The sequence below is a fragment of the Nelumbo nucifera genome, chromosome 8 (assembly GCF_055504915.1).
Source record: "Nelumbo nucifera cultivar China Antique chromosome 8, China Antique-T2T, whole genome shotgun sequence".
Classification (NCBI taxonomy): domain Eukaryota; kingdom Viridiplantae; phylum Streptophyta; class Magnoliopsida; order Proteales; family Nelumbonaceae; genus Nelumbo; species Nelumbo nucifera.
This window is the reverse complement of record NC_142656.1, coordinates 17975362-17998605: the sequence shown is the minus strand read 5'-3', so window position 1 is coordinate 17998605 and position 23244 is coordinate 17975362. Positions and strand designations below refer to the sequence as shown.

At 38.1% G+C, this 23244-nt stretch overlaps 2 protein-coding genes across 4 annotated transcripts; both read right to left on the bottom strand.

Annotated features, from left to right (window-relative positions):
• Positions 1 to 7368: 7368 nt before the first annotated feature.
• Positions 7369 to 9423, bottom strand: LOC148789668 (P34 probable thiol protease-like). Of its 2 annotated transcripts, XR_016079660.1 has the most exons (5): positions 8892 to 9423; positions 8513 to 8742; positions 8139 to 8267; positions 7667 to 7948; positions 7369 to 7564 (listed from the first exon to the last, which is right to left on the bottom strand). XR_016079660.1 is itself a non-coding variant. In XM_088893680.1 (4 exons), exons 1-4 carry the CDS (start codon positions 9361 to 9363, stop codon positions 7718 to 7720), a joined length of 1062 nt encoding a protein of 353 aa, XP_088749806.1. In that variant the 5' UTR covers positions 9364 to 9423; the 3' UTR covers positions 7666 to 7717. The 2 variants fall into 2 exon arrangements, 1 of the variants encoding a protein (XP_088749806.1); XM_088893680.1 differs by lacking the exon at positions 7369 to 7564 and having other exon boundaries at positions 7666 to 7948.
• A 10990-nt stretch (positions 9424 to 20413) lies between these two features.
• Positions 20414 to 22468, bottom strand: LOC104591113 (P34 probable thiol protease-like). Of its 2 annotated transcripts, XR_016079655.1 has the most exons (5): positions 21937 to 22468; positions 21558 to 21787; positions 21184 to 21312; positions 20712 to 20993; positions 20414 to 20609 (listed from the first exon to the last, which is right to left on the bottom strand). XR_016079655.1 is itself a non-coding variant. In XM_088893672.1 (4 exons), the coding sequence occupies exons 1-4, from the start codon at positions 22406 to 22408 to the stop codon at positions 20763 to 20765; spliced, it is 1062 nt and encodes a 353-aa protein (XP_088749798.1). In that variant the 5' UTR covers positions 22409 to 22468; the 3' UTR covers positions 20711 to 20762. The 2 variants fall into 2 exon arrangements, 1 of the variants encoding a protein (XP_088749798.1); XM_088893672.1 differs by lacking the exon at positions 20414 to 20609 and having other exon boundaries at positions 20711 to 20993.
• Positions 22469 to 23244: the final 776 nt, after the last annotated feature.

The following is a 23244-nucleotide window of genomic DNA, read 5'->3' as shown; positions in this document are numbered from 1 at the left end:
TGCTGATGAAGGACCTCCACCTTGTCGTTGAAGCCGACGACGTACTAACACGCCTGCAACAAGAAGATCATCGTCAAAATAACCTAAAGTAGAAGAAAGACTTTCTTACTAAGGCAATGCAACGAAAAGGCAACTTACCTCGGCCAGGTCCTGTAGCGCGAGGTCCCGGAGATGGGGATATCCATCCTTCGACATGACCATCCAGTCTGTCGGAGGGATCATTCCCATGACGAGAGGCTTCCCAACGCCCCAAGTATCGAGGAGGTCCCCGTCCCAGACCTCCTAATGAGGGCGAAAAGTTCGCCTTGCAACCAACTGACCCTCACCCTGGGGTTCAGATGAAGGGTGAGGGGCTGAAGGACGGGGCACCCTCGTGTCCCCTTGGGCTAGAGGCCCCCTTGGAGTGCTGCCTCATTCTCCTCCTCTTTGATTGCCCTCGGCTGGGTGGTCCTTCTACACAGGCCTCTTCCCCATGGGGGGTTCAGGCAGGTGTGTTGGTCTCTTCTGGCTAGACTTGCGATGGTGGCCCCCTTAGCCAGCCTTTTGCCTTAGTCGGCACCAGCATTAATAGACACTTGAAGCTAAGGCGTCCTTTTGGTAGGAACCATCCTGCTTGGCATCTGTCTCTCGGATGGGCCCTCACTCAATGTCTTCTTTCTCGGCCTTGGCCTTTTCTAGCAACATCCGCTTCGCATCATCCAACATCAGTATCTCCAAATAGGAAAAAGAGCCGACAACGGGAACTCCCCTACCAAGGTGGGTGGGATTGAGCCCAACGAAAACCCAAGGAAGCTCTTCCTCCACTTGGGGCTTGGCTTGGATCATCCCCAACACGTGAATGTGGGTCATCACCTTGGCTTCATCATCCCGAAGAAAGACTTTGGCCTTCTCGACCGACAATCAAAGCTCCCCCAGTCTGACCTGAACGAACAATCCTCGGGACAGGAGACAAAGAAGAATTTGTTCTTCCAATGGTGCATAGATGAAGGGTTGTCGACAGCTCGGTCTCTCCGAGACTGGAAGTAGTATATACCCTCCTCACAAGGGTGTGACCTCGACACAAACATGGCACAGAAGATTTTTTGGGTAATCTCTATGTCTCTATTGTGGTCCAAAGGATGCTAGGGGCCACAGAACACTGGTGTTGGGAACCCTAAGCCTACAAGACCGAGGGATGTAATACTTCCTACCCAAGGTCTTCACCTGCTCGAAGTCAAGGATACTATCTTGCTCTAAGCGCGAAAGGCATTCTATGTTCACCCCTTGGGCTGCGTACTTGACCACTAAACTTGGGTGGAGCTCGGGGGCCTCCTCCCCATCGACCACGTCGAGTGACCCTGGAGACCCCTTAGCCTCCCTAGACCTCATAGATCCGACACTCTCATTGGGAGAGTCATCGCCCCTTTAGTTACTTTCAGCACCTACAAGGGTAATCCTCTCCCTTAGCACCTCGGCCTCTGGCCTCGGAACTGGGACCATAGGTTCACTTGGGTTGTCTCCACCGCTATCGATAGCAGAGGGGCTTCAGAAGGAGCTTGCTCCCGAGAGATTTGGGAGTTCATAGCACTCTAGGCCAGAGGTTGAATAAGACATGATTGCAGAGGGGTTCTTTACCTAAGGATACGAGGTTTATGGATCTCTAAAGGAAAGGTGAGGTCTCTGAGAGCAATAGCGCTTGGAAGCAAATGATGGGGAAAATGTGGCTAAGGCCCCTATTTAAAGGAAAATGAATGGCTCAGATTGCCTCCAATCCAATGGCCGTGAAGCGACTGCCTCCATGTCCCAATTAGGCGACTGATACGTATCGCTTGCCTTGTGAAGAAGAAATGGCATCGGGCGAGCTGATCGGTTTTCCTGCCGCGTCGACTAGTTTGCCTAGTGACACTGAGCTAGAGGACATGCAACCCGGCCAGCCTAGCGCCCATCTTGCTTACGAATGCAGTGCTATGACCCATCTCGGGCAAGGCTTTGACCCGCCAATGCAAGAACCCATGGAATGCACAGTTTGTGCCCACCACCAAAATCCGTTCTCCACACGGATTACGACTTATCAGCAACGAGACCTGTTCTGCATACGATTAAGTCATAGATTCCTATCACCAAGCATCACCCTTGGCAACCCTAGCCGGGGGCGATGCCTCAAAAAGACTCACCTCGACACCAGTAAGAAGCAGGACAGGGGGCAAACGCTCCTTTTACTCGTGGCCAAGGCCGAAACCACTAGGTAGAAGAAGCCTCCATGTCGTCCCACATAGGGAAGAAGGAAAAGCAAATTGACGCCATCGCAGTATGGATGACACACTCTCTTTGACCAAAGCCAAGGTCCTCAGCTCAAACCTCCACCACGGCCTTGAGAGTGGGGGCAAATGATGTAGGCACACATGGTTCAAACCAACAGCACACATGTGTGCAATAGGCAACGACGTTTAGGGCGGACCCAATGAGGGTGGGCGGCCCAAAACCTATGGCGTGGCTGCACGTGGTGGCCTCGGATGACCGCGCTCCTCGAGACCGGAATGCTTCTTGATTGTCCGAGCCCACCTACCTCCAAGCGGCCTCAAGTATAAATTGGGGACAACCTCCTCAAGGTAAGCATCTAGACTCAAGATTACCAAGAACTCTCCAGTTTCCCTTGTGGCCTTGTCTGACTGTTCTCACCTCAGACCTCGTCCACTGGGTGTTGCACCCATACTAACTTGAGCGTTGGAGTCTCCACCTCGGGTTAGCACCCAGGGCCTCTGATGTTCTCTCTCCCTCTCTCTCTCTCTCCTCATGTTTGATCTACAGACCTCGGACTCTTCAACCAACCCTCGGCTTGGGAGTGAAATTACAATGTTGTCCTCAGCCCATAATAATAATAATAATAATAATTATTATTATTATAATAAGTGTGAGTTTTAATTATTTAGTTACTATTAATTTATTAGTTTTATTATTAATTAATTAATTAATGATTATAAATTATTAATAATTATTTACATTTTTAATTAATAGTGTGAGTTTTATGTGAACACTAAATTATTTTATTAATTATTAATTTGTAATAATTGAGTACTAATATTTTACTTAATTAATTTTATGTAATTATGTAGTTAAATCAGAATTAATTATAAGAATAGGTAAAAATTGATAATTTATAAATTATTAACTATTAGTAAATTACTTAATTAATATTTTTTAATTATATATATTAAATATTAATTAGTTAATTCATGTTTAAGTTCTTAAAAATATTGAAAAAAATCATAATTTTTATTAATTCCAAGATTTATTCCTTATTCAATTTTCATTTTGTTAACTGTTAATTAGTCTGTTAAGTATATAAATAAACTATCTCACTGATATTTATTAGTTTGTTAATTGTTAATGGCAATAACACTCACTCATATTTAAAGAAATGCCCCAAAATGTTATTCCTTTTATGTATGCTATGGTGACCATATACAACAACAACAACAACAACAACAAAATAATAATAATAATAATAATAATAATAATAATAATAATAATAATAATAATAATAATAATAATAATAATAATAAGAGAAATAATAATAATAATATGAATAATATTACTATGTAAGCACTAAATTAATTTTTTAATTCTTAATTTGTAATAATTGAGTACTTCTATTATTATACTTAATTAATTTTATGTAATTAGGTAGTTAAATCATAATTAGTTATAAGAATAAGTAAAAATTGATAATTTATACATTATTAATTATTTAATTCAGGTTTAACTTCTTAAAAATATTGAAAAAATCATATTTTTTCTTAATTCCAATGTTTATTTCTTATTCTATTATCATCTAGTTAAATGGTAATTAGTTTGTTAAGTAGTTAAATAAACTATCTCTTTTCTAGGGTAGAAAAAGTCGATTGTCATTATTTTAGAATTTGACATTTAGATTTTTGAACAACATTCTTCACATTCAAGGTTTAGAACTAAGAAAAAATCACCAACACCTATACACCTCTAAAGGTAATTATTACAATTCCAAAAGCATTCAAATGTAAGACTTTGATGTAAACGATTAGACCCTTAGTATCCTATACTTAGGAGCTATTCTCACTTTAGTACTTTAATTTTCAAAAGTTCTACTACAATACCTAAATTTCAAGGAAGTCGCATTAGCCCAGTACCATTAATAGTTATTGCAATGGGTGGTAGAATTATCAAAGTGCCCTTTGCTTCTTTTTCATTCTTTTTTCTTCATCTTCTTATTTGATCATTAACAAGTAAAAATTTCAGTGATGAGAGAAAATTCTACATCCTTAATGGACAAAATTCAAATGATACTATTAAACATCACCTGAATGTGAAACTCTAAAAATCAAAGGCAAACTTATCTACATTGTTAAAGGAAAGAATTGAGTTTTCTTTTACAGCTTGCACTCCCTAGTTGAATGTATTTTGATCCTTTTTCATTTGTAGTTGAAAACATGATTAGCATTCAGATTTCCATGTTATAATCATTCTTCTCTTTTATTGGGTGTTCCATTAGTTACATTACATTCATACATTTATATTAATATAGCAAACAAGTTAAAAGTGTTGTGATTTGCTTAATCATCATATTGTCACACTTGTCAACAGTTCCGTTTAATTTGCTATAATCCACTATCCTCACCTCTCTTACTCATCCTATTTTTTATTTTTTTGTTTCCTTTTAATCCTTGTTGTTGGATTTCTTTCATTTAATTCAAAATCTCACACTAGAGTATTATAGACTTCCCACTTTACCCGTCCCTTGGTCAACTAATTGATTTCTTTAGCTTTCTTAGATATATTTGTTTGTCATGAGTGGCCACTGGCTCTTGGCTTAGTAATTCACCATGACACCTCGTGCATTTAATAACCCATTGCCCATTCAGTCACTTTCATGACAACATTGTTATAGCTATTGTGACATTCTCTCCTTATAATTGGCTCTGTTAGCATCTCTCACACCATCTTTCCCCATGCATTGCTCAATAAAATCAATAGCCAGCTCCGATCTTGCACCGACGACAGGCATATTGCATTATAGAGGGAAACATGCATAGGTTCACAAATTTCAAAATTTAGTTTCATTAAAAAATCATTTCTCGTTTTTTGCTCTTATTCAGAAAGTTTGATATTTAAATTTTTGTTAACATGGTTATGATTTCTTTAGACATTAATTATTACCATAGTTTAGTTCATTTGTTACTACCTCCTTTAATTTATTAGAAATTCACGATTCTTCGTTTAATTAATCTCTTCTTCATTACTACAAAGTTAAGGTTCTTTTGTTTAGCTACTGATGTTAATGATTATCTTCCTCTATTCATAAGTTAGTGTGTAGAAAGTATTAATATTTTTTTATCTGAGCCCAAAAGTTATTGAATATTCCTTGAAACATTGGTGTAGTAAACGCAGATTTAACCGGGCGTGCGTGGGGTGCCTAATACCTTCCTACACCGTACTTTCATCCCAAAACCGTAAGAATTCCAATTCCATTTGGAAACAAGTCACCAAAAAACAAATTGCTTTTCTTCAAAAGTCCCACGTTTTTCTAAATTACCATTTTCCAAATATTTAGGTGGCGATTCCATTCACCGTCCCCCTTCGGTTGTGTAGCCACATTTGGCGACTCCACCGGGGACACCCTAAGAGGACCAATATTGAAACACTGAGTTCCAAAAATAATTTCTTAATTTTGGGCTTGTACACATGTTCCACACACATAACTCATGTTGAATTGCATTTAGTCCCTCTAACTCAATTATAGGCAGTCCTTTATATGATTGGTAAGGGATAACCATCGCAGAAAAAGGACCCTTCTCTCTTAGCTCCGGTATAACATTTTTTATGGGGGATGTTTAAGCCCTTTAAAAAAAGATAGAGGAGATTATAACATTTTTGAAAAATCCCAAGGTAGGTTTAAGCCTTTTACCCTTAATTTTAAGGTTGGTAAGTGTTTATATATTCATTACTCATCAGAGTAATTAAAAGGTATCTGAACCCTAAATGAGTGTAGAATATTTTAGATGAAAGTGAATGTTGCATTTTGCATGTTACAAATCAATGATAAGTTTCTAGGTAAACACATAATTTGATGGGACCAAACATGAAAAGAGGCTTGATGCATAGTTCTTTTTTTTAGAAAATTTCTTGAACACTTCCCTAAACAAGGGGGTTGGGTCAAGTCAGACATCAAACTTTAAAACGTGTCTCTGTACCACCCTGAACTTTCAAATTGTGTCTAATAGGTTCCTACCATTAGTTGACCGTTAGTCAATTCCATCACATGACATCAAGTATGCATTAAATAATTTTAAAATGGCAAAATTACCCTATATGATATTTTTCTGACCATTTTACCCATTTTGTTTGTCTTAGAAGAAGGAAAGGGGAAGAAGGGTTATGAAAGCGGACACTGGCCAACTATTCAGGCTCCCACTCCCTTAGTCAAGCTTCCCCATTCAACAATCAGCTGTAAGCGAAGGATCATCTATCCGGTTTCATAACCCTTCTTTTGTTTTCCTTCTTCTAACACGTAGAAGACATGGATAAAATGTTCAAAAAATATCATAAAGAATAATTTTGCCATTTTGACTAATGGTCAACTAACGCTAGGGACGTACTAAACACAATTTGAAAGTTCAAGGTACTATAGAGATAGGGTTGTCAATGGATCGGATCCAACCCAACATACCTAAACTGATTGGGCCGATTCTGGTTCCAGGAATTGGAACCGACAAGCCGATTTCGGGTCCTGATATAGGGTTCCGATTACTATCGGCTCGGAATCAGGTCTAATACATATACTGAATACTTAATATATGAAACATAAATATTTATTATAATTGGGTCTATCGGGTTAGATCCGATTGTCCTGAGAACTAATCGGTTAGGTTCTATGTCCAAAACTTATAGACCTTATCGAGTCCGGTTTTGAGCCTAGGTCCTCAAAATTTCAAGTTGGGTCGGTTCCAGTTCTAGCTGATTTTGTCCCAGACACGAGCCGTTGACAACCCTATGTAAAGACAAGTTTTAAAGTTCGGATACTGACTTGACACAACCTCCAAAATTTAGGGTACTGTTTAGGAAATTTCCCTTTTTATTTGTTGGATTACTAGGTTGATGAGCTCCATCATTTGAATATGTGATAATACGTGGTCAATTGTATACAAATATGCATATATATATATATATATATATATAGTGTAAAAACACATTTAATTAGAATAGATTAGTTGAACTCAATTGATAGCTTTGTTGTTGTCTAGGGAATGGAACCAATCATTTTGCCCAAGATAGCCACAAATGCAAGTGAAAATTTGAGAGATTGTGGGCCATATGCATATGATTTACCCCATTATGAGATTGTGGAAACAAGAAGACTACTAACATTAGGATATTTATTGATTTATCAAATAGTGCTTCCACACATATTTATTTTCTACACATCAACTTCAACAAGCCTTTCATCAGTTTTATGAACACAAACATCCTCGCTGAACTGCTATGTGATGAAGTGGTTTGGAAGCTTCTTTTATTTATTGCAGTTACTCTCATCGGATCTGCACATATATTCCTACAAGTAAAATCATAACATTAGGATGATAATTGTGAAAAAATAAAAACTAATATGCAACAACACCAATCAAATAAAAAGAAGCCAGTCTCCATACTTAACCTGCAGCAAAGGCATGAGCAATTCAGTCGGGATGGATGTGAAAGACAAAATCTAATTTTTGGTGGGATAGTGAATATATCGATTGATGTTGCACACTCCATATGGTAAATTATGGTTTCTTTCCATTAGCATATATCCTGAAATGCCCCAGTTAACTCCATATGAGTTCTTAATTATCCAATAATCAGTGCCAGTAGGTGAGGTCCCAAAACCCACGATCAAAACTGCATGATTGACGTTTGATGGATCGTTTGTTGGGCAGCTTAGTCCTCTGTAGATCCCCTGATTGTTAAGCACCGTAATTGATTAATCTATTATTATCGAACAAAAGTTTTCCTTAAAAAATAAGTCTATGTGCAAAGATAATGAAAACGGCATGCAAGAGTAAAGATTAGGTTATGGTACTATTGCTTTCCTCCATCTTATTATGTATTAAAATCTTCAAATTACGTGTAATGCAATAGTAACTTACTCCCTTGTAATCACTAAAATCTTGTGTAGCTAGCATCGCTGCACTAAGAGGTTGTTGAAAAACTGCACAAAGAATGGAGTTTTCATCTTGAGCAACCCATTTATATCCATTAATTGTTGCTACTTTTACCTGGCCAAAATAGATGAAAGGGGAGTTATTAACTTATCGTCTATAATTCTTTGACGTATGAGCCAAATAAAAACCACACAAAGAATAAATAGTAATGTTATTGGTTTAAAAAGGAAATTTATCTTGATTTTTAGAGTCAAACACAAAAGTGATGGTTTTTTGTTTTTTAATCTTTCATACGTATTTGACACAACAGTATAATTTCAGTAGGAAGAACGATATAGATGGTTCAAAAGAAAGCTAACCATATTGTTTTTGCAAATCCCTTTTTGTCCAATGTAAGGATAATTGGCGTCACTAGTTATACCCCCATTATTGATGACCCATTGGAAAGCCTTATATGGCCAACTTCCTCGACAACTACCGTTGGGATCACAATCCAATAGTTGTTGTTCTGAGAGACTTTTAAGGTTTTTGGTGACAATATAGTTTATTCCTTCCATTGCGCCTGTTGCTGAGAATGCCCAGCAGCTTCCTGCCAAGAATAATACATCAAAGACTAATTAACTAAGAAGAAGTGCAAGTTAAAAGTAAAACGGGAATGAAATACAATTACACTGTTAGCATTTCCGGCACCCTTCGGGAATAAAATTTAATATACATTATGCAAATGAATATACTAACCGCAAGTTCCTTGATTTTTAACCCCGGTTACAGCTCCCTGAGTTCTCCAATCAAATGTTGAGGGAGGAGTGCATGAACCCTTAACCCTCTTTTCAATTCCTTCAACCGACATGAGTTGTGTAGTATTCATTTTTGAGAGATAAATCTCACTAAACTCTTCAAAACTCATATCGGAAAACTGGGTGAGTCCCAATATATGATCTGATGGCCCTCGCTTGGAGTTCCAATCGATTATGTAAGCTAGCTTACTTTGAAATATCTTGAATCGCCTATCCTTTTCTTCTAGGCTTGCATAAGCCTTGCCATGCTTCTCCATCCATCGCTCAAAGAGTAAAGCAATTCCTTCATCTGAGACTATTTCATCAGGATCATAACCCAAAATGGAGTATTGAGTAGGAAGGCCTAAATTAAAACTAAATAGGGACAACAACACCAAGAATACAAGTATCAAGTTATTTTTCATGGCACCCATTATTGCACCTTTGTGTGGAAGTAGAATGATAATCAACCAAGAAAAGAAGACTGCTTTTTTCTTATTGAAACTATTGTTATATATAAAGCAATGAGCGTAGTAGATAGGAACCGAGAATGAGGAGAGGGGATTGGATAAACTTGATGGTTATGTTACGAGCCAATGGGACCAATAATAATGCCCCATTCAGGCCATGAATCACGTGGCAATTTACTCAACCTATATAGTTTCCATATTTTTTATTGATAAAATATAAAGGTTGGAGGTGGTATTCTATACCGTGAATTTTTGCCGATTGAATTCCACTAATTTCCAATAAAAGAATTTCACTCATAAAATCTATAACCCATAATTTGAATTGATGCTGCTAAAGATAATGGCGAGGTCAAAGTTGAAACTTCTGAAGTGATGAGGCCAAAGGTCCAATCTACAAGCACAAAAAAGACGTTTGAAGCCTTCGGGTGTGGTCTCAGGGGCGAGGTGGTAAGAGTGCCACAATAGTTAACTGTGTTAGGAAGCGTAATAGAGTTAACTGGGTAACAAGTTCCTTCTTATTGTTGAACACCTCCCTAAATTAGTGTGTTGTGCTTTCGGAAATGGGTCCGCACATCGGGTGCCATTTGAGATTAGGGTCATTAAGGCGATGACCACATGGCCAAGCGTTACTCTATCATAAATTTGTGAAGGAAGCCCGACCAAGGTCGTAATGCCTGTTCTTAAGGCCTCTCATTAAGCTAAGGAGGAAATGACCTTCTAGGGTCTGTGTTATAGCGATGTTGTCCTAATGGGAATGCCATGTCTCCTCGTACAATTGCGGTAATGGATTTGGCTATATTATTAATGATACAAAACCTATGTTTTAAAAATGGCATAGAAATGCTAGTGGTTCAACCAAAATGTCATCTAGTTGTTAACTAAAGATATATAAAGGTTGTATGTCAATAAATCCAATAATCCACCATACTTCAATAACTATTGTATTTTACTTGGGTTTTGATAAGATTACAGAAATTATTATTATTATTATTATTATTACAACTTTTGATAATATCATCATGATTACTTCAAATTGCCAATGTATAATAATAGTACTAGTAATAATAATTGTAAATTAACCATCAATACAATGATGATGATATCTAGAGAAAATTGGCGAAATTAAATATCCACATGCTTCATCATTTGATATGATGTTACATCATCAATTTCAATGATGATGTTGCATCAGCATCACTTGTTAGTTGCATCATTAGTACTACTGTTAAAGTAAGAATGGGTTTTCAATGTTTAGATTTTCACTTCACTAAAATACTTTATCTTTTCAATTGGCCCTTTCTATTGTGAAGGTCGAAAATGTAGTCTGCATTGTCACTTTTAAGTTTATATTATAGCTGCTTATTTTGACCAGTATTTAAGGTATTAGCACTTGATGACTCAATGAATCTATATTTAAGGATTTTAATTTGTTAATATTATATCTTCTTTTTTTTTACCAGTTCGCTTTTGCTTCTTATTCGTCTTATCTCTTAATACCTTTTGGAGGGATAAAGAGTATTGGATTCCCTTTTATCCTTAACGTTAATTTGCATTACATCATTATATAATGACAATAATACTCACTAATATTTAAAGAAATGCCCCAAAATGTTATTCCTTTTATGTATGCTATGGTGACCATATACAACAACAAAATAATAATAATAATAATAATTGATGCTGCACAATCCGGTCACTCTTATCTGGCACTCGCGTGGCTCCTGAGAGGTACCTGAGATGAGAGGAAAGAGGAAGAACTCCCGAGGGGTTTCTCGGCGGGAACGCTCCGATGCTTAAGTTAGTATTGTGTGCAAGAAGCGAAAGGAGAACGAAGGCTAAGAGTGAGGATAGCGCGTTACCACTATGTTCGAGAGGTCAAAGGTCTCAAGAAGAAGCTTCTCTTCTGCCCTGAGGGCTTTTATAGGGGCGCTCTTGTGAGATCGGGCATAACCGTCACTAGGCCCCTGCCACAGCCGTTACCTGTCAGGGTTGCACAGGTGGCCATTGTGATGTACTCCTTGCCCGGGTGAGTGACACGTCTCCAAAGTGACAGGCACGCCTCCGCCTGCTGAGAGACGTGGGTGCAGGCAGTCGAAAGGACAGGGACTGCGCCGTCAGTAAGGGATGTGGCGCAGTCTGATTGGTACGGCCTGTCAGATAGAAGCTTCCTGAGGAATGCTCGTGCGGCCCATTCGCGAGCTACTTTGCAGCGAGATCGGAATACTTCAGGAGTACCCTTAGTAGAATTGGTCATCGGGATGACTTGTCTGCTTGGAAGCTTGGGCGAGCTGGTTTTCTTAGCTCGCAAGCTAAAGTTACCTCGGAATATCCCTTTAGAGGTAGCTTGTGGCGAGCTTCTCCTTTTGCGCGCTACGATGTAGCGAGCTGCTTTATGGGCCCGTTACTTGGTTGTACTGGGCCACAATGCTGAGCTGTCGCTTACGCTGAGTCAGTGTCCACCTGGTACCGTTTCATAGGTTGGGTCAAATCATCCTTCATCAATTGCCCCCCACTCCTCGAGCTAAGAGTACCGCCTTAGCGCGGGGAGTTTATGAAGTGCAATGGACTGATTTGACCGAAATTCAAACTTGATTGACTATCCTCATTAAATGCATTTGCGGGAATCAAGAGATCTTCTGACTTCTCCGACTTTTCGGATTCCAAAAACGTGCTGAGGTGGCCTTTAACTCCGAACGTCGTGCGGCTGTGACTACCTTAATTATGGAAGACGTGCCGCCAATCGCCTTCAGTTTTCAGAAGGCGTGCGGTCAGGGCGCCTGCAGACCGTTGGATTTGCTTTGATCTAGGCCGTCAGTTTGAAAGGATGGAGACTATAAATAGGGGGCCCCCTGGGGCCCTATTTTCTCCCACGCCATCTTGTTGTCTTTGGATTCTGAGGTCGCGCACTTCGCCTAGTTTACCCGAGTTCCTCAGTCTGCTCCGTTCTGTCTACTCTGGTGAGTCACAATCGCTGTCAGCCATGTCGGGGTACCCATACCATATCTATCACAGGGGCGATAGCCAGGATGATGATGCTCCCTCGAGCTCGGGGGGAGCCTGGGAGCAGATCCCGGAGGCTCGGGAGGCCTCTGGCGACATGGCGTCTACTTCTAGGGGGAGGGAGCCTGATACCTTTGGCCCTTCCTTAATGACAGCGGAGAGACTCAGGTCTCTGATCTGCTACTTTTGCTTCCCTGGGGGCCTGGTTTACAGCCTCCCTACTGGCAACTTCCCTTGGGAGCATGGTCCCAATGACATAGTAATCTTTCAGGAACAACTCGAGGCTGGCTTGCGTCTTTGATATTTCATACTTTGCCTTCGCCGCTGAAGTGGCTAAGTCTTTCTTGATGCTGAGGTCTATGTTAGCTCGGTGTTTTGGCCCTTAGGCTGAGAGGGTGACTTATAGTCTGCCCTTGAAATTTGCCCATGCCATGGGTGTTTCTCCCATGGCGGTCTTCTCTATGGTCCGGTACGCCCACAGAACACTGGGTAGTTCATGTGCACACAATCCTTTAGCTCAGTCCAACCGTGCCTTTAATCCGCGGAGGATAGCTCTGTTCGTTTTTCTTCCTGACCGTTTGCTTGAGGGTGTGCAACTGAAGTAAAGTTCTATCGGATTCCAATGTCTTGGCACCAGTCTTGGAATTTGATGTCTTCGAACTGTTTGCCATTGTTGGAAATCAATACCCGAGGTAACCCAAAGCGACATACAACGTTTTTCCAAAAGAACTTTTAAACATTTCGGGTTGTGATCGTTACGAGGGGTTCGGCTTCTACCCACTTGGTAAAATAGTCCACTGCTACCCCTAAGAACTTCCTTCTACCCGTTGCTGGCGGGAATGGCCCGACTAGATCGATGCCCCATTGTGCAAAGGGCCACGAACAGGTGAGATACTTGAGGTCGGTAGCAGGTTGGTGGTGGATATTGGCATGTCTCTGACATTTGTCGCATTTTCTAACAAGTTCAATGGCGCTTGCCTTCATTGTTGGCCAATAATACCCTTGTCGAAGCGCTTTCTGGGCAAGAGCTCTGCCCACCAAGTGCCCGCCGCACAACCCATCATGAGTGTCGCAGAGTACGAGTTCAGCTTCGGTAGGCCGCAAGCAACGCAGATAGGGGAGCATGTAGGACGGGAGCGACCTCCTCTGCCCCCCTGAGAATGCTAGGCCGAGATAGGTCCTCTATGTGCACAGTTCTCATGGTGATGTCGCTAGTGCTGGCTAACTTGGACAGGGCGTCGGCCTCCACGTTCTCCAACCTAGGGATCTGTCTGATGAAGTGTGACTGGAAGTCGAGCAAGGCCTCTCTAACTTTGGTCGAGTAGGCAATCATGGTTGGCTCGCAAGCTTCATACTCGCCGGTGACCTGGTTAACCACGAGCTGGGAGTCACTACAGATAACAATGTGCTTTGCTTTTACTTCTCTGGCAATGGCTAGTCCAGCTATCAACACCTCGTACTCTGCTTCATTTTTAGACGCCGCGAATTCGAAGCGTAGCGCGTATTCCAGTTTTGTACCGCTTGGGCCGTGCAGAACTATTCCGGCACCGCTGCCCTGTTGGTTCAAGGAGCTATCTACGTGAAGGATCCAGGGCTCCTCATCCCAGCTCGCAGTTGGCCGAGCTAGGAGAGGTGCCACACTGGTTGCTACCTCACGGGGTTCAGACTCGACCGACCCGGGAGCTTCGAGCTCACCCGAGGTGGGAGCCTTGTGCTCAACTGGCCTGGGAACTTCGGAGCTGAATGTGCATTTGGCTATGAAATCTGCTAAGGCTTCGGCCTTAGTGGCAGTTCGTGGCTTGTACTGGAGGTCATACTCGCTGAGCTCAACGGCCCACTTCGTCAACCGACCAGAGACCTCAAGCTTAAGCAATACTTGCCTCAGAGGTTTGTCGGTGAGGACGATAACAGTATGAGCTTGGAAGTACGGGCGGAGCTTCCGAGCTGCGATTATCAATGCGTATGCTAGCTTTTCCATCTCCGGGTATCTCGTTTCTGCTCCCTGCAATACTTTACTAACGTAATAGATGGGTCGTTGGACCCGATCTACTTCCTTTATTAGTACCGAACTGACCACTTCGTTGCTCGCCGAGAGGTACAGTTCTAAAACATCGCCCTCATCGGGCCGGGTTAAGGTCGACACACTAGTGAGGTATTTCTTGAGCTCGTTGAACGCGAGCTGGCAATCTTGGGTCCATTCGAACCCTTTGCTCTTAATTGCCTTAAAGAACGACAGACAGCAGTCCGCCGATTTAGACATGAAGCGGCTCAGGGCGGCTATGCGGCCATTCAACCTCTGAACCTCCTTCAGCTTCTGGGGTGGTCTCATATCTATAATGGCCTTAATCTTATCCGGGTTGGCTTCGATGCCGCGCCGGTTAACGATGTATCCTAGGAACTTGCCCGAGGTCCCACCAAACACACACTTGTTTGGGTTCAGTCTCATATTAAACTTACGCAGAATTTCAAAAACAGAATGCAAATCTTGTATTAATTCATGTGAGAACTGAGTTTTGACGACCATGTATTTAAGGTATTAACACTCGATGACTCAATGAGTCTATATTTAAGGATTTTAATTTGTTTATATTAGATCCGGTATAACATTTTTTATAGGGGAACCAGGTTGCAGGCTGTGCCGTGGGCTTGGGCCGTGTTGGGCTGGGCCACAGGGCGGGCCTTGGGCCTGGGCCGAACCAGGCTGCACTATTTTTTTCTTTTTTTTTGAAAATTTTCATTTCTTTTCTAAGTAAAATTGTAAAACTAAAATATTTAACTTTCCTATGAAGTTTGGCAATTAGGAACTATTTAAAAAATTAAGAAATGAGAAATCTAAGTTATTTAATACATAAATGAAAAAAAATACTTAACCAAATTGAAATAAGAATGATGGAATAACTAATTAGAAGAAAAATAGGAATTTTATTTCATTTAAATTTGAATGGTACAAATTAGTGAATTACAAATACAATGATTAGATCATTATAGTTGGATGAATGAAATATAAAAATGGAATAAATTAATAAAATATAAAAAATACAATATGATTGCAAATTGAAAATACAAAATTACATTGTTAAAAAATTAAAAAATATATCAAATAAATTAAATAAATTTTAAAAAAATTACAATAATTTGAAAAACTAAAAAATTCTACAAGTAGTCAAATTCATGAATCATTCTTCATGACTTTCATCATCTGCTTTGGGTGACCGGAATGCTTCTTGATTGTCCGAGCCCACCTACCTCCAGGCGGCCTCAAGTATAAATAGGGGACAACCTCCTCAAGGTAAGCATCTAGACTCAAGATTACCAAGAACTCTCCAGTTTCCCTTGTGGCCTTGTCTGACTGTTCTCACCTCAGACCTCGTCCACCGGGTGTTGCACCCATACTAACTTGACCGTTGGAGTCTCCACCTCGGGTTAGCACCCAGGGCCTCTGATGTTCTCTCTCCCTCTCTCTCTCTCTCTCTCCTCATGTTTGATCTACAGACCTCGGACTCTTCAACCAACCCTCGGCTTGGGAGTGAAATTACAATGTTGTCCTCAGCCCATAATAATAATAATAATTATTATTATAATTATTATAATAAGTGTGAGTTTTAATTATTTAGTTACTATTAATTTATTAGTTTTATTATTAATTAATTAATTAATGATTATCAATTATTAATAATTATTTACATTTTTAATTAATAGTGTGAGTTTTATGTGAACACTAAATTATTTTATTAATTATTAATTTGTAATAATTGAGTACTAATATTTTACTTAATTAATTTTATGTAATTATGTAGTTAAATCAGAATTAATTATAAGAATAGGTAAAAATTGATAATTTATAAATTATTAACTATTAGTAAATTACTTAATTAATATTTTTTAATTAAATATATTAAATATTAATTAGTTAATTCATGTTTAAGTTCTTAAAAATATTGAAAAAAATCATAATTTTTATTAATTCCAAGATTTATTCATTATTCTATTTTCATTTTGTTAATTGTTAATTAGTCTGTTAAGTATATAAATAAACTATCTCACTGATATTTATTAGTTTGTTAATTGTTAATGGCAATAATACTCACTCATATTTAAAGAAATGCCCCAAAATGTTATTCCTTTTATGTATGCTATGGTGACCATATACAACAACAACAACAACAACAACAACAAAATAATAATAATAATAATAATAATAATAATAATATGAATAATATTATTATGTAAGCACTAAATTAATTTTTTAATTCTTAATTTGTAATAATTGAGTACTTCTATTATTATACTTAATTAATTTTATGTAATTAGGTAGTTAAATCATAATTAGTTATAAGAATAAGTAAAAATTAATAATTTATACATTATTAATTATTTAATTCAGGTTTAACTTCTTAAAAATATTGAAAAAATCATATTTTTTCTTAATTCCAATGTTTATTTCTTATTCTATTATCATCTAGTTAAATGGTAATTAGTTTGTTAAGTAGTTAAATAAACTATCTCTTTTCTAGGGTAGAAATGGTCGATTGTCATTATTTTAGAATTTGACATTTAGATTTTTGAACAACATTCTTCACATTCAAGGTTTAGAACTAAGAAAAAATCACCAACACTTATACACCTCTAAAGGTAATTATTACAATTCCAAAAGCATTCAAATGTAAGACTTTGATGTAAACGATTAGACCCTTAGTATCCTATACTTAGGAGCTATTCTCACTTTAGTACTTTAATTTTCAAAAGTTCTACTACAATACCTAAATTTCAAGGAAGTCGCATTAGCCCAGTACTATTAATAGTTATTGCAATGGGTGGTAGAATTATCAAAGTGCCCTTTGCTTCTTTTTCATTCTTTTTTCTTCATCTTCTTATTTGATCATTAACAAGTAAAAATTTCAGTGATGAGAGAAAATTCTACATCCTTAATGGACAAAATTCAAATGATACTATTAAACATCACCTGAATGTGAAACTCTAAAAATCAAAGGCAAACTTATCTACATTGTTAAAGGAAAGAATTGAGTTTTCTTTTACAGCTTGCACTCCCTAGTTGAATGTATTTTGATCCTTTTTCATTTGTAGTTGAAAACATGATTAGCATTCAGATTTCCATGTTATAATCATTCTTCTCTTTTATTGGGTGTTCCATTAGTTACATTACATTCATACATTTATATTAATATAGCAAACAAGTTAAAAGTGTTGTGATTTGCTTAATCATCATATTGTCACACTTGTCAACAGTTCCGTTTAATTTGCTATAATCCACTATCCTCACCTCTCTTATTCTTCCTATTTTTTATTTTTTTGTTTCCTTTTAATCCTTGTTGTTGGATTTCTTTCATTTAATTCAAAATCTCACACTAGAGTATTATAGACTTCCCACTTTACCCGTCCCTTGGTCAACTAATTGATTTCTTTAGCTTTCTTAGATATATTTGTTTGTCATGAGTGGCCACTGGCTCTTGGCTTAGTAATTCACCATGACACCTCGTGCATTTAATAACCCATTGCCCATTCAGTCACTTTCATGACAACATTGTTATAGCTATTGTGACATTCTCTCCTTATAATTGGCTCTGTTAGCATCTCTCACACCATCTTTCCCCATGCATTGCTCAATAAAATCAATAGCCAGCTCCGATCTTGCACCGACGACAGGCATATTGCATTATAGAGGGAAACATGCATAGGTTCACAAATTTCAAAATTTAGTTTCATTAAAAAATCATTTCTCGTTTTTTGCTCTTATTCAGAAAGTTTGATATTTAAATTTTTGTTAACATGGTTATGATTTCTTTAGACATTAATTATTACCATAGTTTAGTTCATTTGTTACTACCTCCTTTAATTTATTAGAAATTCACGATTCTTCGTTTAATTAATCTCTTCTTCATTACTACAAAGTTAAGGTTCTTTTGTTTAGCTACTGATGTTAATGATTATCTTCCTCTATTCATAAGTTAGTGTGTAGAAAGTATTAATATTTTTTTATCTGAGCCCAAAAGTTATTGAATATTCCTTGAAACATTGGTGTAGTAAACGCAGATTTAACCGGGCGTGCGTGGGGTGCCTAATACCTTCCTACACCGTACTTTCATCCCAAAACCGTAAGAATTCCAATTCCATTTGGAAACAAGTCACCAAAAAACAAATTGCTTTTCTTCAAAAGTCCCACGTTTTTCTAAATTACCATTTTCCAAATATTTAGGTGGCGATTCCATTCACCGTCCCCCTTCGGTTGTGTAGCCACATTTGGCAACTCCACCGGGGACACCCTAAGACGACCAATATTGAAACACTGAGTTCCAAAAATAATTTCTTAATTTTGGGCTTGTACACATGTTCCACACACAACTCATGTTGAATTGCATTTAGTCCCTCTAACTCAATTATAGGCAGTCCTTTATATGATTGGTAAGGGATAACCATCGCAGAAAAAGGACCCTTCTCTCTTAGCTCCGGTATAACATTTTTTATGGGGGATGTTTAAGCCCTTTAAAAAAAGATAGAGGAGATTATAACATTTTTGAAAAATCCCAAGGTAGGTTTAAGCCTTTTACCCTTAATTTTAAGGTTGGTAAGTGTTTATATATTCATTACTCATCAGAGTAATTAAAAGGTATCTGAACCCTAAATGAGTGTAGAATATTTTAGATGAAAGTGAATGTTGCATTTTGCATGTTACAAATCAATGATAAGTTTCTAGGTAAACACATAATTTGATGGGACCAAACATGAAAAGAGGCTTGATGCATAGTTCTTTTTTTTAGAAAATTTCTTGAACACTTCCCTAAACAAGGGGGTTGGGTCAAGTCAGACATCAAACTTTAAAACGTGTCTCTGTACCACCCTGAACTTTCAAATTGTGTCTAATAGGTTCCTACCATTAGTTGACCGTTAGTCAATTCCATCACATGACATCAAGTATGCATTAAATAATTTTAAAATGGCAAAATTACCCTATATGATATTTTTCTGACCATTTTACCCATTTTGTTTGTCTTAGAAGAAGGAAAGGGGAAGAAGGGTTATGAAAGCGGACACTGGCCAACTATTCAGGCTCCCACTCCCTTAGTCAAGCTTCCCCATTCAACAATCAGCTGTAAGCGAAGGATCATCTATCCGGTTTCATAACCCTTCTTTTGTTTTCCTTCTTCTAACACGTAGAAGACATGGATAAAATGTTCAAAAAATATCATAAAGAATAATTTTGCCATTTTGACTAATGGTCAACTAACGCTAGGGACGTACTAAACACAATTTGAAAGTTCAAGGTACTATAGAGATAGGGTTGTCAATGGATCGGATCCAACCCAACATACCTAAACTGATTGGGCCGATTCTGGTTCCAGGAATTGGAACCGACAAGCCGATTTCGGGTCCTGATATAGGGTTCCGATTACTATCGGCTCGGAATCAGGTCTAATACATATACTGAATACTTAATATATGAAACATAAATATTTATTATAATTGGGTCTATCGGGTTAGATCCGATTGTCCTGAGAACTAATCGGTTAGGTTCTATGTCCAAAACTTATAGACCTTATCGAGTCCGGTTTTGAGCCTAGGTCCTCAAAATTTCAAGTTGGGTCGGTTCCAGTTCTAGCTGATTTTGTCCCAGACACGAGCCGTTGACAACCCTATGTAAAGACAAGTTTTAAAGTTCGGATACTGACTTGACACAACCTCCAAAATTTAGGGTACTGTTTAGGAAATTTCCCTTTTTATTTGTTGGATTACTAGGTTGATGAGCTCCATCATTTGAATATGTGATAATACGTGGTCAATTGTATACAAATATGCATATATATATATATATATATATATAGTGTAAAAACACATTTAATTAGAATAGATTAGTTGAACTCAATTGATAGCTTTGTTGTTGTCTAGGGAATGGAACCAATCATTTTGCCCAAGATAGCCACAAATGCAAGTGAAAATTTGAGAGATTGTGGGCCATATGCATATGATTTACCCCATTATGAGATTGTGGAAACAAGAAGACTACTAACATTAGGATATTTATTGATTTATCAAATAGTGCTTCCACACATATTTATTTTCTACACATCAACTTCAACAAGCCTTTCATCAGTTTTATGAACACAAACATCCTCGCTGAACTGCTATGTGATGAAGTGGTTTGGAAGCTTCTTTTATTTATTGCAGTTACTCTCATCGGATCTGCACATATATTCCTACAAGTAAAATCATAACATTAGGATGATAATTGTGAAAAAATAAAAACTAATATGCAACAACACCAATCAAATAAAAAGAAGCCAGTCTCCATACTTAACCTGCAGCAAAGGCATGAGCAATTCAGTCGGGATGGATGTGAAAGACAAAATCTAATTTTTGGTGGGATAGTGAATATATCGATTGATGTTGCACACTCCATATGGTAAATTATGGTTTCTTTCCATTAGCATATATCCTGAAATGCCCCAGTTAACTCCATATGAGTTCTTAATTATCCAATAATCAGTGCCAGTAGGTGAGGTCCCAAAACCCACGATCAAAACTGCATGATTGACGTTTGATGGATCGTTTGTTGGGCAGCTTAGTCCTCTGTAGATCCCCTGATTGTTAAGCACCGTAATTGATTAATCTATTATTATCGAACAAAAGTTTTCCTTAAAAAATAAGTCTATGTGCAAAGATAATGAAAACGGCATGCAAGAGTAAAGATTAGGTTATGGTACTATTGCTTTCCTCCATCTTATTATGTATTAAAATCTTCAAATTACGTGTAATGCAATAGTAACTTACTCCCTTGTAATCACTAAAATCTTGTGTAGCTAGCATCGCTGCACTAAGAGGTTGTTGAAAAACTGCACAAAGAATGGAGTTTTCATCTTGAGCAACCCATTTATATCCATTAATTGTTGCTACTTTTACCTGGCCAAAATAGATGAAAGGGGAGTTATTAACTTATCGTCTATAATTCTTTGACGTATGAGCCAAATAAAAACCACACAAAGAATAAATAGTAATGTTATTGGTTTAAAAAGGAAATTTATCTTGATTTTTAGAGTCAAACACAAAAGTGATGGTTTTTTGTTTTTTAATCTTTCATACGTATTTGACACAACAGTATAATTTCAGTAGGAAGAACGATATAGATGGTTCAAAAGAAAGCTAACCATATTGTTTTTGCAAATCCCTTTTTGTCCAATGTAAGGATAATTGGCGTCACTAGTTATACCCCCATTATTGATGACCCATTGGAAAGCCTTATATGGCCAACTTCCTCGACAACTACCGTTGGGATCACAATCCAATAGTTGTTGTTCTGAGAGACTTTTAAGGTTTTTGGTGACAATATAGTTTATTCCTTCCATTGCGCCTGTTGCTGAGAATGCCCAGCAGCTTCCTGCCAAGAATAATACATCAAAGACTAATTAACTAAGAAGAAGTGCAAGTTAAAAGTAAAACGGGAATGAAATACAATTACACTGTTAGCATTTCCGGCACCCTTCGGGAATAAAATTTAATATACATTATGCAAATGAATATACTAACCGCAAGTTCCTTGATTTTTAACCCCGGTTACAGCTCCCTGAGTTCTCCAATCAAATGTTGAGGGAGGAGTGCATGAACCCTTAACCCTCTTTTCAATTCCTTCAACCGACATGAGTTGTGTAGTATTCATTTTTGAGAGATAAATCTCACTAAACTCTTCAAAACTCATATCGGAAAACTGGGTGAGTCCCAATATATGATCTGATGGCCCTCGCTTGGAGTTCCAATCGATTATGTAAGCTAGCTTACTTTGAAATATCTTGAATCGCCTATCCTTTTCTTCTAGGCTTGCATAAGCCTTGCCATGCTTCTCCATCCATCGCTCAAAGAGTAAAGCAATTCCTTCATCTGAGACTATTTCATCAGGATCATAACCCAAAATGGAGTATTGAGTAGGAAGGCCTAAATTAAAACTAAATAGGGACAACAACACCAAGAATACAAGTATCAAGTTATTTTTCATGGCACCCATTATTGCACCTTTGTGTGGAAGTAGAATGATAATCAACCAAGAAAAGAAGACTGCTTTTTTCTTATTGAAACTATTGTTATATATAAAGCAATGAGCGTAGTAGATAGGAACCGAGAATGAGGAGAGGGGATTGGATAAACTTGATGGTTATGTTACGAGCCAATGGGACCAATAATAATGCCCCATTCAGGCCATGAATCACGTGGCAATTTACTCAACCTATATAGTTTCCATATTTTTTATTGATAAAATATAAAGGTTGGAGGTGGTATTCTATACCGTGAATTTTTGCCGATTGAATTCCACTAATTTCCAATAAAAGAATTTCACTCATAAAATCTATAACCCATAATTTGAATTGATGCTGCTAAAGATAATGGCGAGGTCAAAGTTGAAACTTCTGAAGTGATGAGGCCAAAGGTCCAATCTACAAGCACAAAAAAGACGTTTGAAGCCTTCGGGTGTGGTCTCAGGGGCGAGGTGGTAAGAGTGCCACAATAGTTAACTGTGTTAGGAAGCGTAATAGAGTTAACTGGGTAACAAGTTCCTTCTTATTGTTGAACACCTCCCTAAATTAGTGTGTTGTGCTTTCGGAAATGGGTCCGCACATCGGGTGCCATTTGAGATTAGGGTCATTAAGGCGATGACCACATGGCCAAGCGTTACTCTATCATAAATTTGTGAAGGAAGCCCGACCAAGGTCGTAATGCCTGTTCTTAAGGCCTCTCATTAAGCTAAGGAGGAAATGACCTTCTAGGGTCTGTGTTATAGCGATGTTGTCCTAATGGGAATGCCATGTCTCCTCGTACAATTGCGGTAATGGATTTGGCTATATT